The 19689-nt window shown below is 38.1% G+C and overlaps 1 protein-coding gene across 4 annotated transcripts in view; it reads right to left on the bottom strand.

Annotated features, from left to right (window-relative positions):
• Positions 1-1549: 1549 nt before the first annotated feature.
• LOC122553550 (protein ZGRF1-like) overlaps positions 1550-19689 on the bottom strand; it is a 96703-nt gene continuing 78563 nt past the window's right edge. For all 4 annotated transcript variants that reach the window (XM_043697519.1, XM_043697528.1, XM_043697538.1 and 1 more), the window contains 5 exons: positions 17860-17994; positions 14266-14530; positions 13395-13540; positions 4161-4249; positions 1550-2773 (listed from right to left, as the gene is read on the bottom strand). In XM_043697519.1, coding sequence (XP_043553454.1) covers positions 4172-4249; positions 13395-13540; positions 14266-14530; positions 17860-17994 — 624 coding nt within the window. In that variant the 3' untranslated portion in view covers positions 1550-2773; positions 4161-4171. The remainder of the gene's footprint in view (positions 2774-4160; positions 4250-13394; positions 13541-14265; positions 14531-17859; positions 17995-19689) is intronic.

The following is a 19689-nucleotide window of genomic DNA, read 5'->3' as shown; positions in this document are numbered from 1 at the left end:
GAAGTTTCACCATAATTTATTATTTTCGTAAAATTATTAAAAATTTCAATTTTGCAGTGTCTTGACTGAGTTTGAATTTAAACACTATTGCAAGAAATGGAGACATAGAAGACTAATAGTTCAGCTCAGTTCAGAGTGTTGTATTCATGGAAGTGAATCCTTGGAATGTTAAATCAAGGTCCAGTTTGTCCAATCACATGCATGTAAATGATTCCATGGTACCTGTGTGCTTCAAAAGCAGATCAATTTTGGTCATTTAATCTTAGAGTCAGAGAGATGTACAGCACGGAAACAGACCCTTCGGTTCAGCACATCCATGCTGACCAGACATCCTAACCATTTGCCAGCACTTGGCCCATATCTCTCAAATGTTGCCATTATACCAGCCCCCACCACTTCTCTGGCAGCTCATTCCATTCACGCACCACCTTCTGCGTGAAAATGTTGCCCTTTCACTCACTTTCGTTTCTTTCCCCTCTTACCCTAAACCTATGTCCTCTAGTTCTGCACTCCCCCACCCCAGGGAAACAACCTTGTCTATTTATCCTATCCACAGTGCTTACTATTTTATAAACCCCTCAACTCTGATGTTCCAGGGAAAATAGCCCCAGCCTTTTCAGCCTCTCCCTGTAGCTTAAACCCTCCAAATCTGGCAGCATCCTTGTAAATCTTTTCTGAACTCTTTCAAGTTTCACAACATCCTTCCAATAGGAAGAAGACCAGAATTGCATTCACTATTATAGGACAATATACTCATTGATGGCTTATTTGTTAATAAAACAATTACGACAGTTTAAACGTGAAGTATGAATTAAATAGTTTATTGTTATGGGAAAGGTTTCTAATTGGTAAGGATCCTTCACCAAACAAGTGATTTTAATATCTATTTTCTTGACAATTAAAGCATTGTGGTTTTCTTTTGAAAAGGTGCATAGTTTTACTTAGCAGAATATTTTGCAAACATTTCAAAAAAACCCCATTGTTCACGAGACTGCATGCCCAGAGAATGTTGCAGTTAATGACTTTCACGAATGGTGCAGATGACCGAGTGCGCATATTTCCTTCTGGAAATTGACAGATGAAAAAACACTGGAGCTACTTTGAGAGTTTTGAGAAGATTTGTAGCTCAGGTTGAGGTTCTGGATGTAGGTTTGCTCGCTGAACTGAAAAGTATGTTTCAGGCGTTTTGTCTCCATTCTAGGTAACATCATCAGTGAGCCTCCGGATGAAGTTACAGTGGGCAGAAAGGTTCAAAGTAAGTATCGAGCAGATAAACAAGTTGCAATGGGTGGGCATTCAAATAGTGGGGTTTAACCGTACTTACAATTCCAGTCCTTAGAAAATAACATATCTTTCACCTTTCTCTGAGCAACACTAAATGAGGCTAAAAATGTCATGTAGCAGTAATTTGCACATCACACTTCACAAACTAAACATCAGGTGCCTTGCTTGTGCAAAATATACATTACACCTCTATTTTGTTGGTTCAAATTTTGTACTTGATGTGAAAAATCATAACTATGTGATTGTGGGGGATAAAACAAGCTCCAATGAAAAACAATTAAAGATAGATGAAAACAATAAATGCTGAATAATTGTTCAGAAAACTTGACAATAAGTGAACATTTTTATTTCTGTCTTTAGAATTAAACAGATAACTGAGAGTGATAACAGGAATAGATATTTAATCAATTTTTATTTCTGTGTTCTGCACAATCGAGATAATTTATCAATATTTAAAATTTTATCTTCTATTCATATATTCCATAACATTCATTATAGTTTGTTGTAATAAGTTTAGATAATTTTCTTGAACATTTTACACAGTACGAACATTGATTCCGTGCCATTTCAACAAACAATTAAGTACTATGGTACACTGCAAGAAGGCGCCTAAGTAGCAATATAGCTTATGTTTTATCCCACACAAAAATATGTAAACCTTTTGACGTGGTCCCGCGATTTTATCACTGGTCTCTTCAAGAGGTGGCTGTTGGTCACTCACACCCGTTTATTACAATTGGATTGATTCTCATCAGCTTCTGACCAGGTTGACAATTGGAAAGATTTATGATTGATTAATTTTAAAATAAAAACATATACAAGAGCACAACAGTGGATTTGTATTTGTTCTTTCTCCTCTAAAACCCATTTCCACCCCAGAGTAATTGATTTTGTCTTCTGAAAGATGCTTCCATAAAATGACAAGCTATAACTTGTTCACAGTAAAACTAGAATAGGAGTTTTTTTAACCTGGAAGTCCTTAGTCTTCCCATTACCAATTATCTTTGCAGGTTAATCCAAAAATACATTAAATAAGAGAGAAATCAAAATCAATTTAATGGAACTATTGTTGAGAGAAATGTCTAAACTTTCCGTTGAGTGTTGTACTTACATGCAAATGTTGTTAAATAAAAGTCAAATGACAACATATTGCTCTAATTCTTATCTGATACTGTATAATTACAAAAAGGTAACAGTACATTTACAAAAGTACAATTAAATACAGCTGTAACATTGTTCTTTCCTTTTGTCAGGAAATCTCCAACTACTTCTCATCAGACTGATCCTTGTGGATCTTGTGTGCTTGCTTGTATTGGGACAGGAGGCAAAAGGTTATCCATATTCTCAATGTTAATTTTTGTTTGACTTTTAAACTCCAGCAACATTTACTTTTCAAATGGATTTACTTGCATTTCCTAGTGTAGTCTTGCTGGAGTCATTCTGCTTCATGTCCTTGATATTGACATCTTGTCCTTGACAATGCCCTCCACTATTAAAACATGTAAAAATATATTTATAAACCATACATAGACAATTGGTTTGTTCTTTAATTAAATGTAAAGAAAACAGTTCTCATTTACAGTATACAGTGATGCAACCTCAGCAATTGTTTTTGGGGACAGGAAGATGTTCCCATCTATTCGTCAACAGATTCAGCTAGGTTGAGGCTCGCAGGATGTGGAGGACATGTGGTATTGGTGAGCAAATTGATGCTGATGAAAAGCAAAACAGAAATACATGGCAGTAAAGAGGTTGATGGGTGTGAGGGCTGGAAAGATGTAAGAAAAATTGGAAAAAGGAAAAATAGTAATAACTGGCAAAGGAATGCTGTGGAAACCAACTGCACAAATCACAAACTCAACATGACCATATCTATTCACTGTCAGGTGTGATCCTGAGTTGCTGCCTATGAAGGTGGTACAAGCAGAGATCAAGGATGAGATCAAAAGAAAAGTGGGCGAACACTTGAGGTTGCAGGGATATATAGATAGAGTTGGGAATGGGACTAACTGAATCGTTCCAAATGGAACCAACAGGAAGTTGATGGGCCTCTTTCTGCAGTGAAGGTGCCATTTCAGCAGGTGGTGAGCATGTGTTCATTTCATGCTGCACTCCATATTGCTTAGCTGTGCATTGGCTACCAAAAGCATCTACCTGAAACTATCAGGCTATTTGCATAAGCAATTTGGGACAAATGTGGAAACAAGATAAGCTCAAGTGTCTCTACTAATTTCAATGTAAATCTGCAAGCCACTGCAGAGGGTCACTATTAGTGACTACTTCATGCGCTAAGTGATATGGAGTGCAACACCAACCTGTTGTGGAATGAGCAGATGTATGCTGCCAGCTATAGACCCAATTTCTCACCAGCATGATCTATTTTCGAGACCACTGTCATCAAGTCGTTAGAACACAAAAAGGTCAAGCTGTTTGTAGATATGTTTCAATCAGTCTCATTCCCCTCTCTTGTAGACCTGCAAATTTATTTCTGAAAAATGCTTATGCAATTCTAGTTTGAAATGATTCATAACTTCCTCTCAACTGCTGGCCCACATGTAATTATATGCACAGTACAAGTAATTCTGCCCACAGACTCTTGGATTGTCACGCAACCTCGTGGGTCCACGATTGGCATCCCCAATGTTCCAGTGACATTCCAATACAAATGGATTTATTTCATGTGTTTCTCTTGTATATCAAGTTCAGTGAGGTGGTTCATGACCTCCTAATAAGTTTGTTTCTGATTCAGGGGCAAATCAGTTTCACTAACAATATGTGCAATGGAGCTGACACCATTCAGTGATGATCTTTATTTGAAAAGGAGTGATTGCGAGAATATAGTGATAGTATAGATGCATTATTATGAATTGAGTCACCTTAAAATAGTTTATCTGCATAGATAATCTGTGCAATCTTGCACCTCAGATATCTTATCTCCTTCAGTCTGTTTGGTGGTATTAACAACCTGCAAAGTGAACAGAATAGATATAACATTGAAAAGATACAGTAAATTAACAAGTAATTCATTTTAATAAATAGTTGTCACAATGAGTTTAAGTATGGATCAATCGCTCATAACTGCTGGTTAACTACAGATTTTAAAGCTGCATTCTCCAGTTTTATTCTAATGCAAATGCATTGTAGTTATGAGTTTCTAAACAAAATGTCAAGTAACAATGCATTAATATATAAACAAAAAATGCTGTAAATACTTATCAGGCTAGACTACATCTGTGGTGAGATAAATCGAATTAACAAGCTGAATTTTTAATTAAGACAAACAGACAGTTTGAGTTGAGTTCAAGTCTGAAGAATCCATTTCCTATCAAATCCACCAAGTTTCAGTTTTAACTCAGACTAAAGTTGAGCAGATAGCCAATTCTCTCCATGGATAGGCTGGAATCTTAAATATCTTAATTAGACTGACAGTCATTTAGGTTTTAGACTTTAACACTGTTTGGTCACGTTTACACAGTAGAAGGGAATTTGACATCTTCACAGAGAAGAAGAGTTGGTGGATTAATGTCTACTATTTGGATCCAGACACATACCTGAGAAGCCTCCACAATAGGCAATTACCCATCACTGAACCTCAGCCCCTCCCTCCAGAAATCTGATTCCCTCACAATTCTATCTCACTGCCACAAGGCCCTTGACCTTCTCCCACCCTCAGCAGATTTTTGATCAGAGGTTCCCCTCCCCCACTATCACCCAAACTCCCATTTCTCTAACCCTGCAAAATGCTCAGCCACCCTGTATGTCCAAGCTTTTAACCAAGCTATTCCCGGTAGATCATTTCAAGCAAAACTCCCTCTAATATTGCAGTTCAGTAATTTTTCATGAGCACTAGCAGTCATTATTAATGTGTCAGGTTCTATACAAGTACCTGTGTAAGGGAAGTAGTGGATAGGTAGAAAGATCATAAAGAGAAGGTCTATGCTAGAGTAGAGGGTGGGACTGATTAAATATATGTCAGAATCATTACCAGCATCTGCTGTACATCATCACTTTTTGCCACAGTGATTGAAAGATGTGGCAATGTGCATATTTTAAAGACAAATACCTCTGAATAAACTGTGCTCAATAATTCATTAACGCAGGCAACTAATACATATCAGTTAAGTAAAAATGCGCTTATCATTTTTAATATATTTAAAAATAACTGTAAATGTGAACAGTGTAAATTGAAGAGTGCGTAAGAAAACTCCAAAGATAGATAAGTGAAAAATGACAAGTGGCTAACTGTTCAACTCAGTTGTATGTCAGTAGAGCACAAAATCGGATGGAGTGAAAAAGTGAATAGATATCTGTTATATTCGGCCTCTGTCCACATTTGCCATGCATGCCCTAATATTTGAAGCACATTAGTGTGTAGGAAGACATCCTTTGCTGACTGCCAACCAGCTGATTCTGATTATCTATACATACCAAGGTGTTAATCATGGCTGCAGTTCCTGTCACATCTACCTGGAACATGCTTAGAGAACCTGACTTTACAATATCTGCTTCAGCAGCAACCAAGATGGATTATTGCTGTGTCATCTCTTGCAAGGACACCTGCGTTAACATGTAACATAAGGCTGGCATAGTCAGTGATGGTAAAGGACAATGGCAGGCTTAAACTGGTCTCTTCTGGACATATGGAGACGGATAGATCAAAAAAGACAATCATGTAACCATATCCACTGCACCAACCATCAAAAAGAGTTTAAAGAATTTGGCTCTATGCTCACAGTACTTGAGTTGTGTTTTCACTCTGTCTGTCCTTTGGCTTCATTTTCTCCTGTCAGCTTTTTGTCCTTTCCCCTTCAACCTTCAGAAACTTTCTTAAGAGCTCATTACATAAAATAACAATTTCCCTTTAAATTAAACCTACACCACAATTTCCTACAACAAGCATAGATGCACTTGGAGCTATTAATACTTATGCAAATGAGTTGGCACAAGGAAAGTGTAAATCCTATTAGCACATTAAGGGGATGCATTTTCATGGTGGGACGGGGGTCTCCTAGTGCTCTTCCATAAGTTCAATGATAGACTTGTGGAAGTAGAGAAAAATGATTCCACATTTTATCACATTACACCCTATTTGCTGGATTTTCCTCCCCAATCAATTGACTCTTTGAAACTTCCTTATACCTCTTCACAAGTTCTTTTCGTATCTGTCTTTGTCATTTGCAAATTTTGCAATCTTATCATTGATGCCCCAAGGACTGATTCATGTGGGACAAACCCATTAAATCATGCTAACCAGAAGAAATCATGCTAACCAGAAGATGACTCACTTTGGCCTACAATACTGTTTCCAGCGAGCTAAACAACCTTCTATCTACACAATGTTACCCCCCTATATTATGGTGTTTCCAGCTAGTTAAACAACCTTCTATCTACACAATGTTACCCCCTACACTATGGTGTTTCCAGCTCGCTAAACTTTCTCTCTATGTCAATGTTACCCCCTACAATATTGTGTTTCTAGCTAGCTAAACAACCTTCTATCTATGTCTATGTTACCCCCTATGCTATGGTGTTTCCAGCTAGCTAAACAACCTTCTATCTCTGTAATGTTAGCCCCTACAATATTTGCTTTTATTTTTACAATAAACGTTGATGTAGAAAGTTATCAAATGTTCTCTGGAAATCCACTAGTACCCTTTTATCTACAAAATGTTACTTCCTCAGTGAACTCAAATAAGTTGGTTAATTATAAGATCATGCTGACTGACTGATTGCCTTAAACCTTTCTCAACATCCTGCTATAATGTCTTTGGCAATAGCTTCTAACATTTTACCTATAACAGAGACAAATTTTAAACTAACCAGCCTGTAGATTCTTGATTTCTACCTCTCTTCCTTTTTGAATAAAGGAGTTATATTGACTATTTTCCCACCTAAAGGAACTTTCTCAAAATCCAGGGAATAGCAAAAAATTAATAACAATGCTTCAAGTATCTCATTAACAATTTCTTTTCAGTTCTTATAATGAAGTCCATCAGGGACCAGGGATTTGGCAGCAAATAGGTCCAGCAATTTACTCAATAACACTTCCCTGGTAATTGTAATTTTCTTGAATTCCTCTCTCTCTTCCATGTCCAGGTTTAGTTATTTCTGGGATAATATTTGTATTCTCTGCAGTGGTGACTAATGCAAAATATTTGGTCAATGTATCTGCTATCTATTTATTTACTTATTTCCTCAGACTTATCTTTCCATTGGACCAGTGCTTACTTTCTTAACTCTTTTCTTTTCAAAATATTTGTAGAAACTCTTACTGTAGTTTTATATTTCTCTTATATTCTAAATTTTCCCTCCTCATTAATTTAGTCACCCCTTTCTTTATTTGAAATGTTCTGCCTAATCATCTGACCTGCCACCTGTCTTTGCGTAGTACATCAGGAGGCTCAGCATCAAGTGGTAAGTCAATGTTGTCCTCTGCATTCATGGAGCCAAAACTCCCGCTCCAGTGTCCCAGGGTGAACATATGTTGCTTAAAGCCAATAAAGGACTCCGGTCACTGGAGGTGTCGCCTCCTCCACCCCAAGTCTTGGCCTCTCAGTGAAGAGAGAAAGCTGGCAGGTGTCAGAACTGATAATGGTTTGTATACCATTTGTTCAGCATTGCTGTGAGACATGGGGCAAGAGGGCAAAAAGCCGAAAGAAAATATGCATGTTGACATGCTCAGACGATATTCAGAGAGGTATGATTAGCGCTACAACATGCGCTGACCTGAAGCAGGCTGTGTAGGAAAATTCTGACCAAGTCAGACTGGTGGGCATTGGCTTCTGAAAATATTAAAACTCTCACCCTTCCTTCCCTCCTGAAGACTTGGAGTGTTGGAGGAGCATACAGTATACAGCTGCTGACTTATTTGGCCACTTCTAACCATGTTTTAGAATCAGAGAATTATTATGATGCAGGGGAGGCCATTCGATCCATCGTTCATCACTATTCAAAATAATCATCCAATGCTCTCTAAAGTGACTCGATTGAACTCACCTCCACCATATTTCCGAGCAGTGTATTCCATACTCCAATAATCTGCTGTACGAAAAAGATTTTTCTCACATCACTGTTGCATTGTTTGCACATCACGTTATATCTATGTGCTCTCATTCTTGTTACTTTTACAAGCGGAAACAGCTTCACCCTAAATACACTGACCAGCTTGCTCATGATTTTGAAAACCACAATGAAATCTCCTCTCAGCCTTCGCCTCTCCAGGGCAAACAGTCCCAACTTCTTCAATCTATCATCATGGTGAAGCTTTTCATACCTGGAACCATTCCAGTCAATTGCTTCTGCATTTTCTTCAATGCATTCACATCTTTCCCATAATGTGGCACCCACCTAATTGTTTTGTTTGAGAGATTGTACGCTTCCCTTCTCCTTGGAGAGCTCAGTTTACTGCAGCTGTTCAGTTGAACCTCCAGCTAAAAGAGAGACACCCAGGCAACAGCTTTCCCAGGTCTTCTCTCCATTCCTGTGGATGCTGCAGCCTGAAAAATCCAAATACTGCTGAGCTTTTCTGTAACAAGCTGTAGTCCCTTCCTTTGACAGAACAGCCTTATCATGTCCCTACTTGGTTGGAAACTCTGAAAACGCATTCTCAATTGGAGTAGTCTGATAAAGTGCAACTGGAAACAGCATTACTCCAATTTGCAAACCAAAAGGCTGCTCTAACATCTCACAGAGAATAAGACAGTAAGGTTTTACTCATACAGACTAAGGTTTTACTCATACAGACTATTTGCCTTCTTAACAAAATCACTTTTGTTCTTGTGAACCAAGAGCTTTCAATATATACTTTCATTCTCTTGTTGCCAGTTTGCAACTGAATATATTTTTGCAAACATCACAGGATAAGTTGTATGCAAAGGGTATCATTCCCATTAAGTGATTTAAAAAAAAACTATTAGAAATGCATTTTGATTTGACGACTTAATTTATCATTCTTGAGACAGTCAAATATAGTGGTTTACAAAATTGTATTTGTTAAAATGCAATGATCAATGAAAGAAGGGAATTTTTTTCATTTACCTGCACAACCAAACATAGCTTGATATTAATTTATAAGTTGCTCATTTTTTAAGACAACAGAAATTGAACATGGCACATTTAGAATAAAAGAAAATTGATGTGAGATTTATCATCATTTATTTGAATTTTCAACACAAACATAATTACAGATATTTCATAAAGACATAAATTTTCTGTTTCAGTTTCTCTAATACTCAAAGTATACAGTGCATTGTTAGAAAGTGGTCATTTTTTGATTAACATGATTTGGAGATGCCGGTGTTGGCCTGGGGTGTACAAAGTTAAAAATCCCACAACACCTAAAGAAGGAGCAGTGCTCCGAAAACTAGTGCTTCCAAATAAATCTGTTGGACTATAATCTGGTGTTGTGTGATTTTTAACTTTATTTTTGGTTAAGGTGAACATAATACCAGTCCTCAAATTGCTTTTTACTATGTTTAAATTTACTCTACCGTCATAATTCAGCTTGTACAATAGTGAGGGCTACAGGGTAGATGGGCAACTGACCATGGTATCAGAGTACAGGAAGCCATCCAAATGGAGGGACCAAAAAGGAATGTAGTGGGATAGGAGACAACATAGTGAGAGGAGGATTGACATTACTTTCCGTACCACTGAGAGGTTGGTCGAAGCAGAAATGCTCAACACATTTAAGAATTATTTTGGTGTCAAAATAAAGAGCCATGACCTGCAGGACTGAGGACCAAATGCAGGAAGGTGGAATAGAAGGGGTAGTTCTTCATCAACCAGCTTGGACGCAATGAGCCAAATGTTCTCCTCTGTATTGTAATTTTTCCACAATTTTATCAACTGCCTTTATATTGCAGCTCAGTGTCAAATTTGATTATTTTTAGAACTCCTATGCCTTGGGCCATTTCATGTTAAAGACAAATTCTTGAAGTTCTTGCATGTCTTTTCAAGTACTTGAGATAAATCTTTGGAAACCCCACTGTTAGCAGAAAAAGTACATATCTATCATGAAGCATGGATATCGGCAAGCCCATTTCAGAGAGCATCTTACTTTTGCCATTTTCTATTGAGCATTCAGGGATTCGTGCTTTTAGTTTCCCTTAGTGCAGCACTCTAAACAACTTCTGTGTTACTTGAATTCTTGATTTTGCTTCAAACATTGCACAAGAAAAAAATTAAAGAGATACATTTTAAAAGTCTAATTTTTTTTCTTTTTTGCCCTCAGAGTATTTTGAAATAGGACAGTAGCAAACATCCCGCTACACTCAGTTTGCATCTATATTACAAAGTTGAACTGGCTTTTGATAGCATGCAGTGCCACTACCAGGAATATTGTGAAATTACAGCTTTAGCTGTAAACCAAATCCCTTTACTTAATCTTGTATAAATGTCTCACAGCCTTCTCCAGTGTTAACTAACAGGATATTGTGGTGTAAAATTATGTCCCAATACATGTGTGAATCATTATGCAACACATGTATTGGGCCAAGCAGTGGAATGTGGTGAAAGGGTTAAAATTGTGTCCCAATACATGTGTGAATCTAACCGAAAATGGAAGGTGTCGCTTGGTCCCGTGTGAATCTTGTTATACACCTTCCCGTGTGAATCTTCTTATCTGTATGTAACCAGAATGGAATGTGTTTTTTAGCCTTGCTCTGCTGTTCACATGAATGTTTATATCTGGAAAAGGGTATATCAGCTGGAGAAGTCTCCAGTTCGGTAGAGTCTGCTCCGGGGTTACGTTTAACCGCCGAGCGTGGGTTGTTGGCAACCGCTCTACGAGAACTGACGGCTCCCAGTTTTGGTAACATGTAGAGTGAGTATAAGCCAGACCCGTTGTAAGTACGAGACTGGTTGTGGGGACACTGCGGGGAATAAAACACTTATATTCTAGCAGACTCGCCTCTTGGCTGTTTGTTCTGTGTCAGACTACTTTCCTGCGAGCCTGGTCCTTGACCTTGAGAATTTTTTAAAACAGATATTTAATGAATACCCAATATAAACAGTGGCCGATTACAACACAAAATAGAATCAGGAAATGCATGAAAGAGCTATGACAATGTCTCATGAGCAAAAATAACCAACTTACATTTCTACAGATTTCTTCACATTAGGAAAACCAACTGTGGGCTTTAGGAAAATGGAGGAAAGCAGATGCCAAGCAGTAGACACATAGTAACAAACCACATTGGTTGGGACCAAAGTTTTGATGGATGAAGACCAATTTGAAGAATCATTTGAAATTGGGAGGGAGGTAGGAATGTTGAAATAGAAGTAGTCCTGCAAGCCTGTTTCACCATTCAGTGCAACCATTACTGACCTGCCACCCGAGCTCTCTATGTCTGACTTTTTCCATAACCCTTAATAGCTTTAACTGATGAAAATATGTCTCAGTCTGTTTTAAGATTAGCAACTGCTCTGGTTTCAACTGCTATCACAAAAAAAAAGTTCAAACTTTTACCACCTGCTGCATTCAGAAGTATTTCTAGTTTAATTCCTGAAAAGTCTGGCTCTAAATTTGAAGGCTATGGTTCCCACACCTGGATTCATCAATCAGCAGATAACGTTTCTCTTCATTTACCCTTCCTTGTCATCTTAATACCTCCAAAACTTCAATCAAATTGTCCCTTTACTAAATTTCAGAGAATACAATCCTTGCTTGCGTAATGTCTCCTCAAGGGTTGATACTGGCAAGACAAACTCTTGAAAAACAGAGCTTTCTAAACAAAAAAGGCATGGATTAGGGTTTTGGCTAGGGCAGGCAGACTGGAGTTTGGAGTTCTCTATTGTTTCAGAGATAGATTAGATCTGCAATAGATTCAAAATGAAGGTGGAAATTCAGCCCAGGTTTGAACAGAACAGTTGTACATTAATTTTAACCAAAGGGGGTAGCTGTAAGGCTAATAATTAAAAGAAAACAGCAATTGTATTAGGATCCTATGTGTATAATGAACTATTATGGTTGACGTATGTGACTACAAAATGAAAATCTTCAGTCAAGAGATGGACTTTTTTCATGTTCACTTGTCTCCTACTCCATCTTGGAAGCTCCATTAATTAAATACTTTCTCACTGTTTACATTTAAGTACCTACATAAGAGTTGTAAATCTTGTAATTTATGATTAATTAAATGATGTTCCAATACGGTATTTTGGAATCTGGCAAGCAATTAATGATCATAGCTGTGCACAGATACTTGTTTTCTCAGAATAAAAGTGTCCTTCACTGAGTTGCGCAATACATGAGAGAGAGAATGATTATTTAATATAATGCCTTTACTGTACACATAAATAACTATACAGCAAGAAATAAGCCTTCCCCTGGTATACAGCTGATAGAGGCACAGTGACAACTGAAAGCTTTTAACACTATCTTTAAGACTACAACTTATTTTACAAAAATAAAATGACTTAAATATAAACATTTAACAAATCAGAATCTCAAGTATTTAACAAGTTCAGGAAACACTCAAAGATTTCTAAAGATGGACATTTTTGGCAAAAATGGGAATGAGATGTAATTTCTCAATTTACCTCACCCTTCCACAGCATAGCATTAGAAACAGTGCCAATCAAATATTCCCAGGGCATGTACAACAAAGGGTTAGATAGGAGCAAAGGCTAAGAGTTGACAGAGGGAGATATTTCAGCATGCATGCAAAATCCAGAATTAAGGCTCTGTGCAAATGCGGACTTCATCTGAAAATTATAGCACAGATTTTAAACTGATTTATGGCATAACTGGCTTATGATAATCAGACAGTGCATTGTCCTAGAAACATTTTAAATGGCTGAATTTCTGTCAGTGAAGCAGGGTTCAAGTCAGCAGACCCAGGGTTCCTGTTCATCATAATTTTGTTCTGGAGTGGTGAAATAGAGAAGAGTGGGAGCTAAGCTGAGCTGGTTAAAAGACCTGACCAGTTATGTGAGATTTTGTACCAGTCATGTTGAAGGCCATCAGACCATGAAGGTCACCACTCGCGAGCCTCACCATTAACAATCCCCCGCTCACCCTGCCACTGTGACAAAATAACAAGAAGGAGTTTCACAAATGAGTTCACACCCTGGCTAATTCATTGAAAAAAAAGGTAGAATATCCTTACTTTGTTGCCCTCTTCAGGGAGAATTGACTTGCTTCTGGACTTCAGGTTTTTCTGTCCCTTCTCTGCCGTCTGGTCTCTATAACATTTCATGATCTGTTCCAGTTCTGGTTCACACTGATACGCATGTTTCAAGCCATTTTCTCTCACTGGGAACAAACATATATTTCATTAATGTCAATTACCTGCCTGCACAGACCAGGTAAATTTCCTTCTTTGTTTTTGTGGAGAAGCTGTACAACATTTTCAATGTCCTAATTTCATTTAGCAGTACAACATTTTCACAGATATTTTCTAAGAACAAATATCACACCATTCATACAGATATATTTCTTAACTTTTGATTAAAACAAATCTTTTAGACCCACTCTAAAAATTGTATGGGGCAAAGCTGCATGGTATGATTAACAAGGTTCTGCCAAGAATATGAGGAGCAGTCCATTTCACAAATAAATTTTATGTTACATGGATAAAATGAATAATTGTCATACAATACTTTTTCTGAGACATGTTGAATTGATTAACATTATAACTGAGGAAAAACTGATCTTGACAGTGTTGCATAGGGATAGCTTTTCTCTAATGAGACCTTGGTCAATCTGAAAATTTTAGTAACTGGTGTACCTTACATCAACCTACCAAAATAAAGTACAAAATGAAACCAGCAGATCCTGAAATTTCAATATCATCATCAGGTTACTTCCAAGTATCAGAAATTAGGACATGCAGTTTAACATGATAGCCCCATTCGGGACACTGCACCAGCATACTTTCACAGTTTTGAGGCACATTAAAGCAAATAGAGTAAAGTTTCATTGCAGAGTACAAATTTTGTTTCCTAATTTCATGTACTTATTATTCTGAGACAGATTACCTTCACAGTGATGAATAACTCTTTTCCACAATCTGTTGTTTCTAAGACAGGCCAGATTGCCTACTATCAGCAAGTGTCTTTTCCCTCTGGTAAGTGCAACATTCATTCGTTTCTCCGAGTCTATGAACCCAACTTGACGAGTCCTCACACAAGACAATATAATAATCTCCTTCTCTGCTCCTTGGAAAGCATCAACTGTTGAAATGTGTACAGCTTTGATCTCAGCAGGGTCACATTTTGCAGTGTAGTCAAGCATTCCACGTAACTGTGAGCATTTAGGAAAAAATGGATTATTCGCTGGCACTTCTTTCATCGGTAAAATGGTCCACAAATTCTTCCAGAAACAATTCATTGAATGAAACCAAAACTTTTAAGCAAGTAGAAACAAAACACTATTGTAAACAAATAAAGTTGAGGAACAATAAATCCCTTTTCCGAGGGTTGAATTAGAACACTTCATCAGTGTTGCCCATAATTGTTTGTCCCCCATTAAATTTAAAGCTACAGACACAAGAAAAACATTAATTTCCTGGATACCACAATATTTATCTTGGTACAAGACAACATGCAAAAATTGTTAACATATGTTTTTTTTTCCTAAATTACTAACAGACACTTCTACATACAGAAACTAATCACCCTAAAGACAGCTTCACAGACTGGTGAAGTCATATCTCATCCGTGTCAATCACACATGCACAGATCTGGAATATCTGAAGCAGGCACTTACAATTCTATTTACTATATGTCCAATTCAAAGCTCAGATTCAGAGTTAACAATTGAGAATGCTTATTACAGTAGGATCCACCGCATTTTTCCAAGTTTAGTAGTTCCTGAGTCTGCATGGTTCTAATTTAGACTTTCCACATTCATTTTCAAAAAATGTATTTCCTCAGTGGTTTTAAGCTTTCGTGGTTCCTGGTTAGCTGAGTATTCCTTTGTTGACACATTTAAAACTGCACATTCTCTTTTGTTACCTCCCTCTTAACTCACAGCCCTCCTGCAGCTTGCTTCTCCTCATTATATTTCTTGCTACCTTCTCTCCACCTTGATACCTCTTACACCTTCCTTCTCTCCCAGCACCTCATGCTGCTTCCTCTCCCAATCCCCAAATTTCCCCTACAGCATCCTGCCCTATATGCCTCCCTAAATGCCCTCCTTCCTCTGGCTCAAACCCATCTGAAACCTCTTCCTGCCACCCCCTGCCTTTGTCTGGTTGATGGCCCCACATTGGACCCAGCAAATGGAATTGCTGGATGCAGTAAAAAGCCCTGCATTCCAGCCAGTAGTGGCTGTTGACCTGTCTCTGCTCCTGGAATTTGTGGTGATAGCTATAAGAATGATATATGTGCATCCTATTCAGCCAATTCAGTTTGTTCTGTTCCCAACCTCAGAATCCATCAAATCTAACTTCTAGAATGCGCTTTTAAATACTGGTATTGAAATTAATGCGTGTGTGCAATCATCACACTTGTAAATTGGTCAGGGAACTGGAAATAACATGGTAATGTTCTAGTCAGTGAAGGCCACTGAGGGATACACTGTACTTACTTCTGAGTTTCCTATGTACTACTGAATCCCACTGTAATCACCCTGCCCACTGTGATGGGAACTTAAAATCCAACCCCTTATTTCTGAGCAATCTTTTTGAAGTACATATGATACCGAGAAGGCAAGACAGGGCAAATATTGAGAGATACTTTGAAAATGAAGAATCTGCAGCGAGGGGGCACAGTTTAAAAATATAGGGTTAAAAATCACACAGCACCAGGTTATAGTCCAGCAGGTTGAATTGGAAGCACACTAGCTTTCGGAGCGACACTCCTTCATCAGGTTATCAGCTGAGGAAGGAGCGTCGCTCCGAAAGCTAGTGTGCTTCCAATTAAACCTGTTGGACTATAACTTGGTGCTGTGTGATTTTTAACTTTGTGCACCCCAGTCCAACACCAGCATCTCCAAATCATAAAAATATAGGGTCTTCCAATTAAGACAAACATCAGGAGGAATTCCTTCTCTTAGAAAATCATAAATGTTATGAATTCTTTATCTCAGAGAGCAGTGGAACCTAAGTCATTCAACATATTCAAGATTGCGTTAGATAACGGGGTCAGCGGTTAAGACAGATGGCAGCAGAGTAGAGGATCAGCCATGATCTAATTGAATGCCAGGCTTGATGGGACTTTTTATGACATTGTATTTATGACTCTTATAAGACTTCTGGTATTCATTATAGATGGGTTAATAAATTTTTAATTCCTGCTATAAAAACCACAACCAAAAGAAAATATATCTCTTCCTTGAATTTAAGAATGCAATGCTGCAGAAGATTCACTCGTACAAAAAGTATTGCCAAATAAAGACAAATTTTGTCAAACCTTTTCATCTTGTGTTCATCAGATAATTTTGCAAGAAGGCCAATTCAAGGGGAAAGCTAACATTCATGCTGCATAAGAGGGGAGTCCTGATCAGTTGGAAACTGGTCTTTGCTTAGTGGAGCTATTGTTATGGAGAATGTATGCATTAGTGCTGATGACAGTGAACTGCCAAACTTTGTTAATGCAGATGTGCAAGTGTGCCACACTACTAGCCCAACTGATTATTATAAATTGGCTTTCAGCATAATTCTTCACACACTCGGGATTATCATGCAAATGTTGTCTAATTATAGAATCCCATTCAATATTTAACACTGTGTTGCATGTATGGGTTGGTTGAATATGGTCAGTACCTTGCTTATTGTAAATAACTGAAGGGATATGCTGTACGATATGCCCTATAAGTCCTCCTATATACTCAGCATCACATTTGGAAGAGTAAGGTATCTCAAAGGTTTGAACAAGAAGTGATATTAGTAGTTTAATGCTGCTAATACGAAGTAGCATATCATTTCTTTGTATTGGAAGCTACTTACGTTAGTATGCAGGACTCTGTTCTTTGCAGATAGAAAGAACATACAAGTCGTTCTGCTATAATGCGTGTTTCATTAATGTGAATTTGCTATAACATGGTTGATGAATTGGGGACACTTTCTAAAGTACGAACTTTTAATGCACATATTGATTATAATACAATTCCGGCCCCATTAGTTTAAATTGTGCTGCTATTACACAATCTTCTTATAACATGGAATTGCATGAGAATGGAACTACCGCTTTATAGCAGAACCAACTGTATACACACACTGCATTTGTTTCAATTCAATAAAATAGGTGACAGCCATTCTCTGGTTCGTTTCTCTGGGTAATGCCTCGACTAATCAGAGCCAATCTGCTGTGTTCAAAACTTCAACAACCCCTGGCAGTTAACTATGAATCAGTATTAAAAAATGCATTCTCCAGGGTAATATCTTTACCAATCAGAGTCCACTTGCAACCAGTCTGTACTCTTCACCCATGGAATAGAAGTGTTGTTTTTCACCCTGAGTTGGTATTCTTGAAAAATGTTCTGACAATGCAAGATGATGAGCTTTGATAAAAATGGGTCCTTTTCAGCAATGCTCAAGTTCTGCACTACCAAACATCTATTGGTATAAACATAAATAGAATACAATTTGTAAAACAATTCTAAAATGTGAATAAAAATATCGTAATTACCTTGTGCATCTGAGATTTGTATAATGTTATCACTCCAATCATAGATCCTTTAATTCCACAGGCTATCAGAGACTGGATAAGTTTGACAGAGAATGTTGCTTCTTCCAGATTATGGCAGCTGCCATCCATGTCCATCTAGACAGATCAGAATACAAATTATAACAAAACAAAATCATGCAACATTTATATTTTATAAATTTAATGAGATACTTAGGGCTTATGTTTTTTTTATTTGGTTAGATCATGAACTATGGCTGGTATGTTACATTGATTTTATTCAGTATCGATTACTCATTCCTGGCAAGTAACTAATCATCTACATATGGATTAACATGACAGCATCCAACTTGAGGCAAAATTGCTAACACAGTCCTTTCATCACTGCATTCATCAGATGAACTATATCCATCTTGCACTGCAGAGAAAGCTTTATTTTAAACTTTTTTGGTGGCGTTTAATTTAGCGAGGTGCTGCATTTTGGGAAAGCAAATCTTAGTAGGGCTTATACACTTAATGGTAAAGTCCTAGGGAGTGTTGCTGAGCAAAGAGACCTTGGAGTGCAGGTTCATAGCTCCTTGAAAGTGGAGTCGCAGGTGGATAGGATAGTGAAGAAGGCATTTGGTATGCTTTCCTTTATTTGTCAGAGTATTGAGTACAGGAGTTGGGAGGTCATGTTGCTGCTGTACAGGACATTGATTAGGCCGCTTTTGGAATATTGCATGTAATTCTGGTCTCCTTCCTATCGAAAAGATGTTGCGGAACTTGAAAGGGTTCAGAAAAGATTTACAAGCATGTTGCCAGGGTTGGAGGATTTGAACTACAGGGAGAGGTTGAATGGGCTGGGGCTGTTTTCCCTGGAGTGTCGGAGGCTGAGGGGTGATCTAAAAGAAGCTTATAAAATCATGAGGGGCATGGATAGGATATATAGACAAAGTCTTTTCCCTGGGGTCGGGGAGTCCAGAACTAGAAGGCATAGGTTTAGGGTGGGAGGGGAAAGATATAAAAGAGACCTAAGGGGTAACTCTTTCACGCAGAGGGCAGTATGTGTATGGAATAAGCTGCCAGAGGAAATGGTGGAGACTGTACAATTGCAACATTTAAAAGGCATCTGGTTGGGTATATGAATAGGAAGGATTTGGAGGGATATGGGGTTGGTGCTGGCAGGTGGGACTAGATTAGGTTATGGTATCTGGTCGGCATGGACAAGCTGGACTGAAGGGTCTGGTTCCGTGCTGTACATCTCTATGACTGTGACTCTATGACAAAAGTTTCGAACAAACAGAATGTAATTGCAAGCCCAGAAATTGATGAAGCATTGAGTAATCTTAATTTGAGAAAGGGGAAGTTTAATGTGAAAGGGAGGGTCAGAGGAAGAAATCAGGGGCCTAGTATTGTATAGGCCTGGGCAGTTGGCTGGCCCTGCCCTGTTTTGAGCACAATGGCTTCACCCCTGGCCAAGCACAGGAGCACCCTAGAGTCCCAGGATCCTGTTAATGGGCCATAATGTACCCCCTGTCCTGAGCCTTGGTGGAAGATTCATGGTTGCAAAAGATGGAGGAACTTTTAGGACTTATCCTCAGTCATTCAGTTTGCACCTCTTTGCTACTTTATGACTCAGCTTGCTTGTTCATCCTGGAGCAATGAATTTTAACAGTATCTCATACCTTCAAAGCCTTACATCAAAGCAGTTGCACACACCGTTGATTTTTCTACCTAACACTGCATTGCAATTCAAGTTTAGTGAGGTTGCATGTAGGATATAACAGGGTCTTCATCTTTCTGAAAATAATTCATACTGACCTGAACCAAAGATTATACCAAAGACCAATG

The sequence above is a fragment of the Chiloscyllium plagiosum genome, chromosome 1 (assembly GCF_004010195.1).
Source record: "Chiloscyllium plagiosum isolate BGI_BamShark_2017 chromosome 1, ASM401019v2, whole genome shotgun sequence".
Classification (NCBI taxonomy): Eukaryota; Metazoa; Chordata; class Chondrichthyes; order Orectolobiformes; family Hemiscylliidae; genus Chiloscyllium; species Chiloscyllium plagiosum.
Note: the sequence above shows the minus strand (reverse complement) of the source record. Positions and strands in the feature narration are given on the sequence as shown.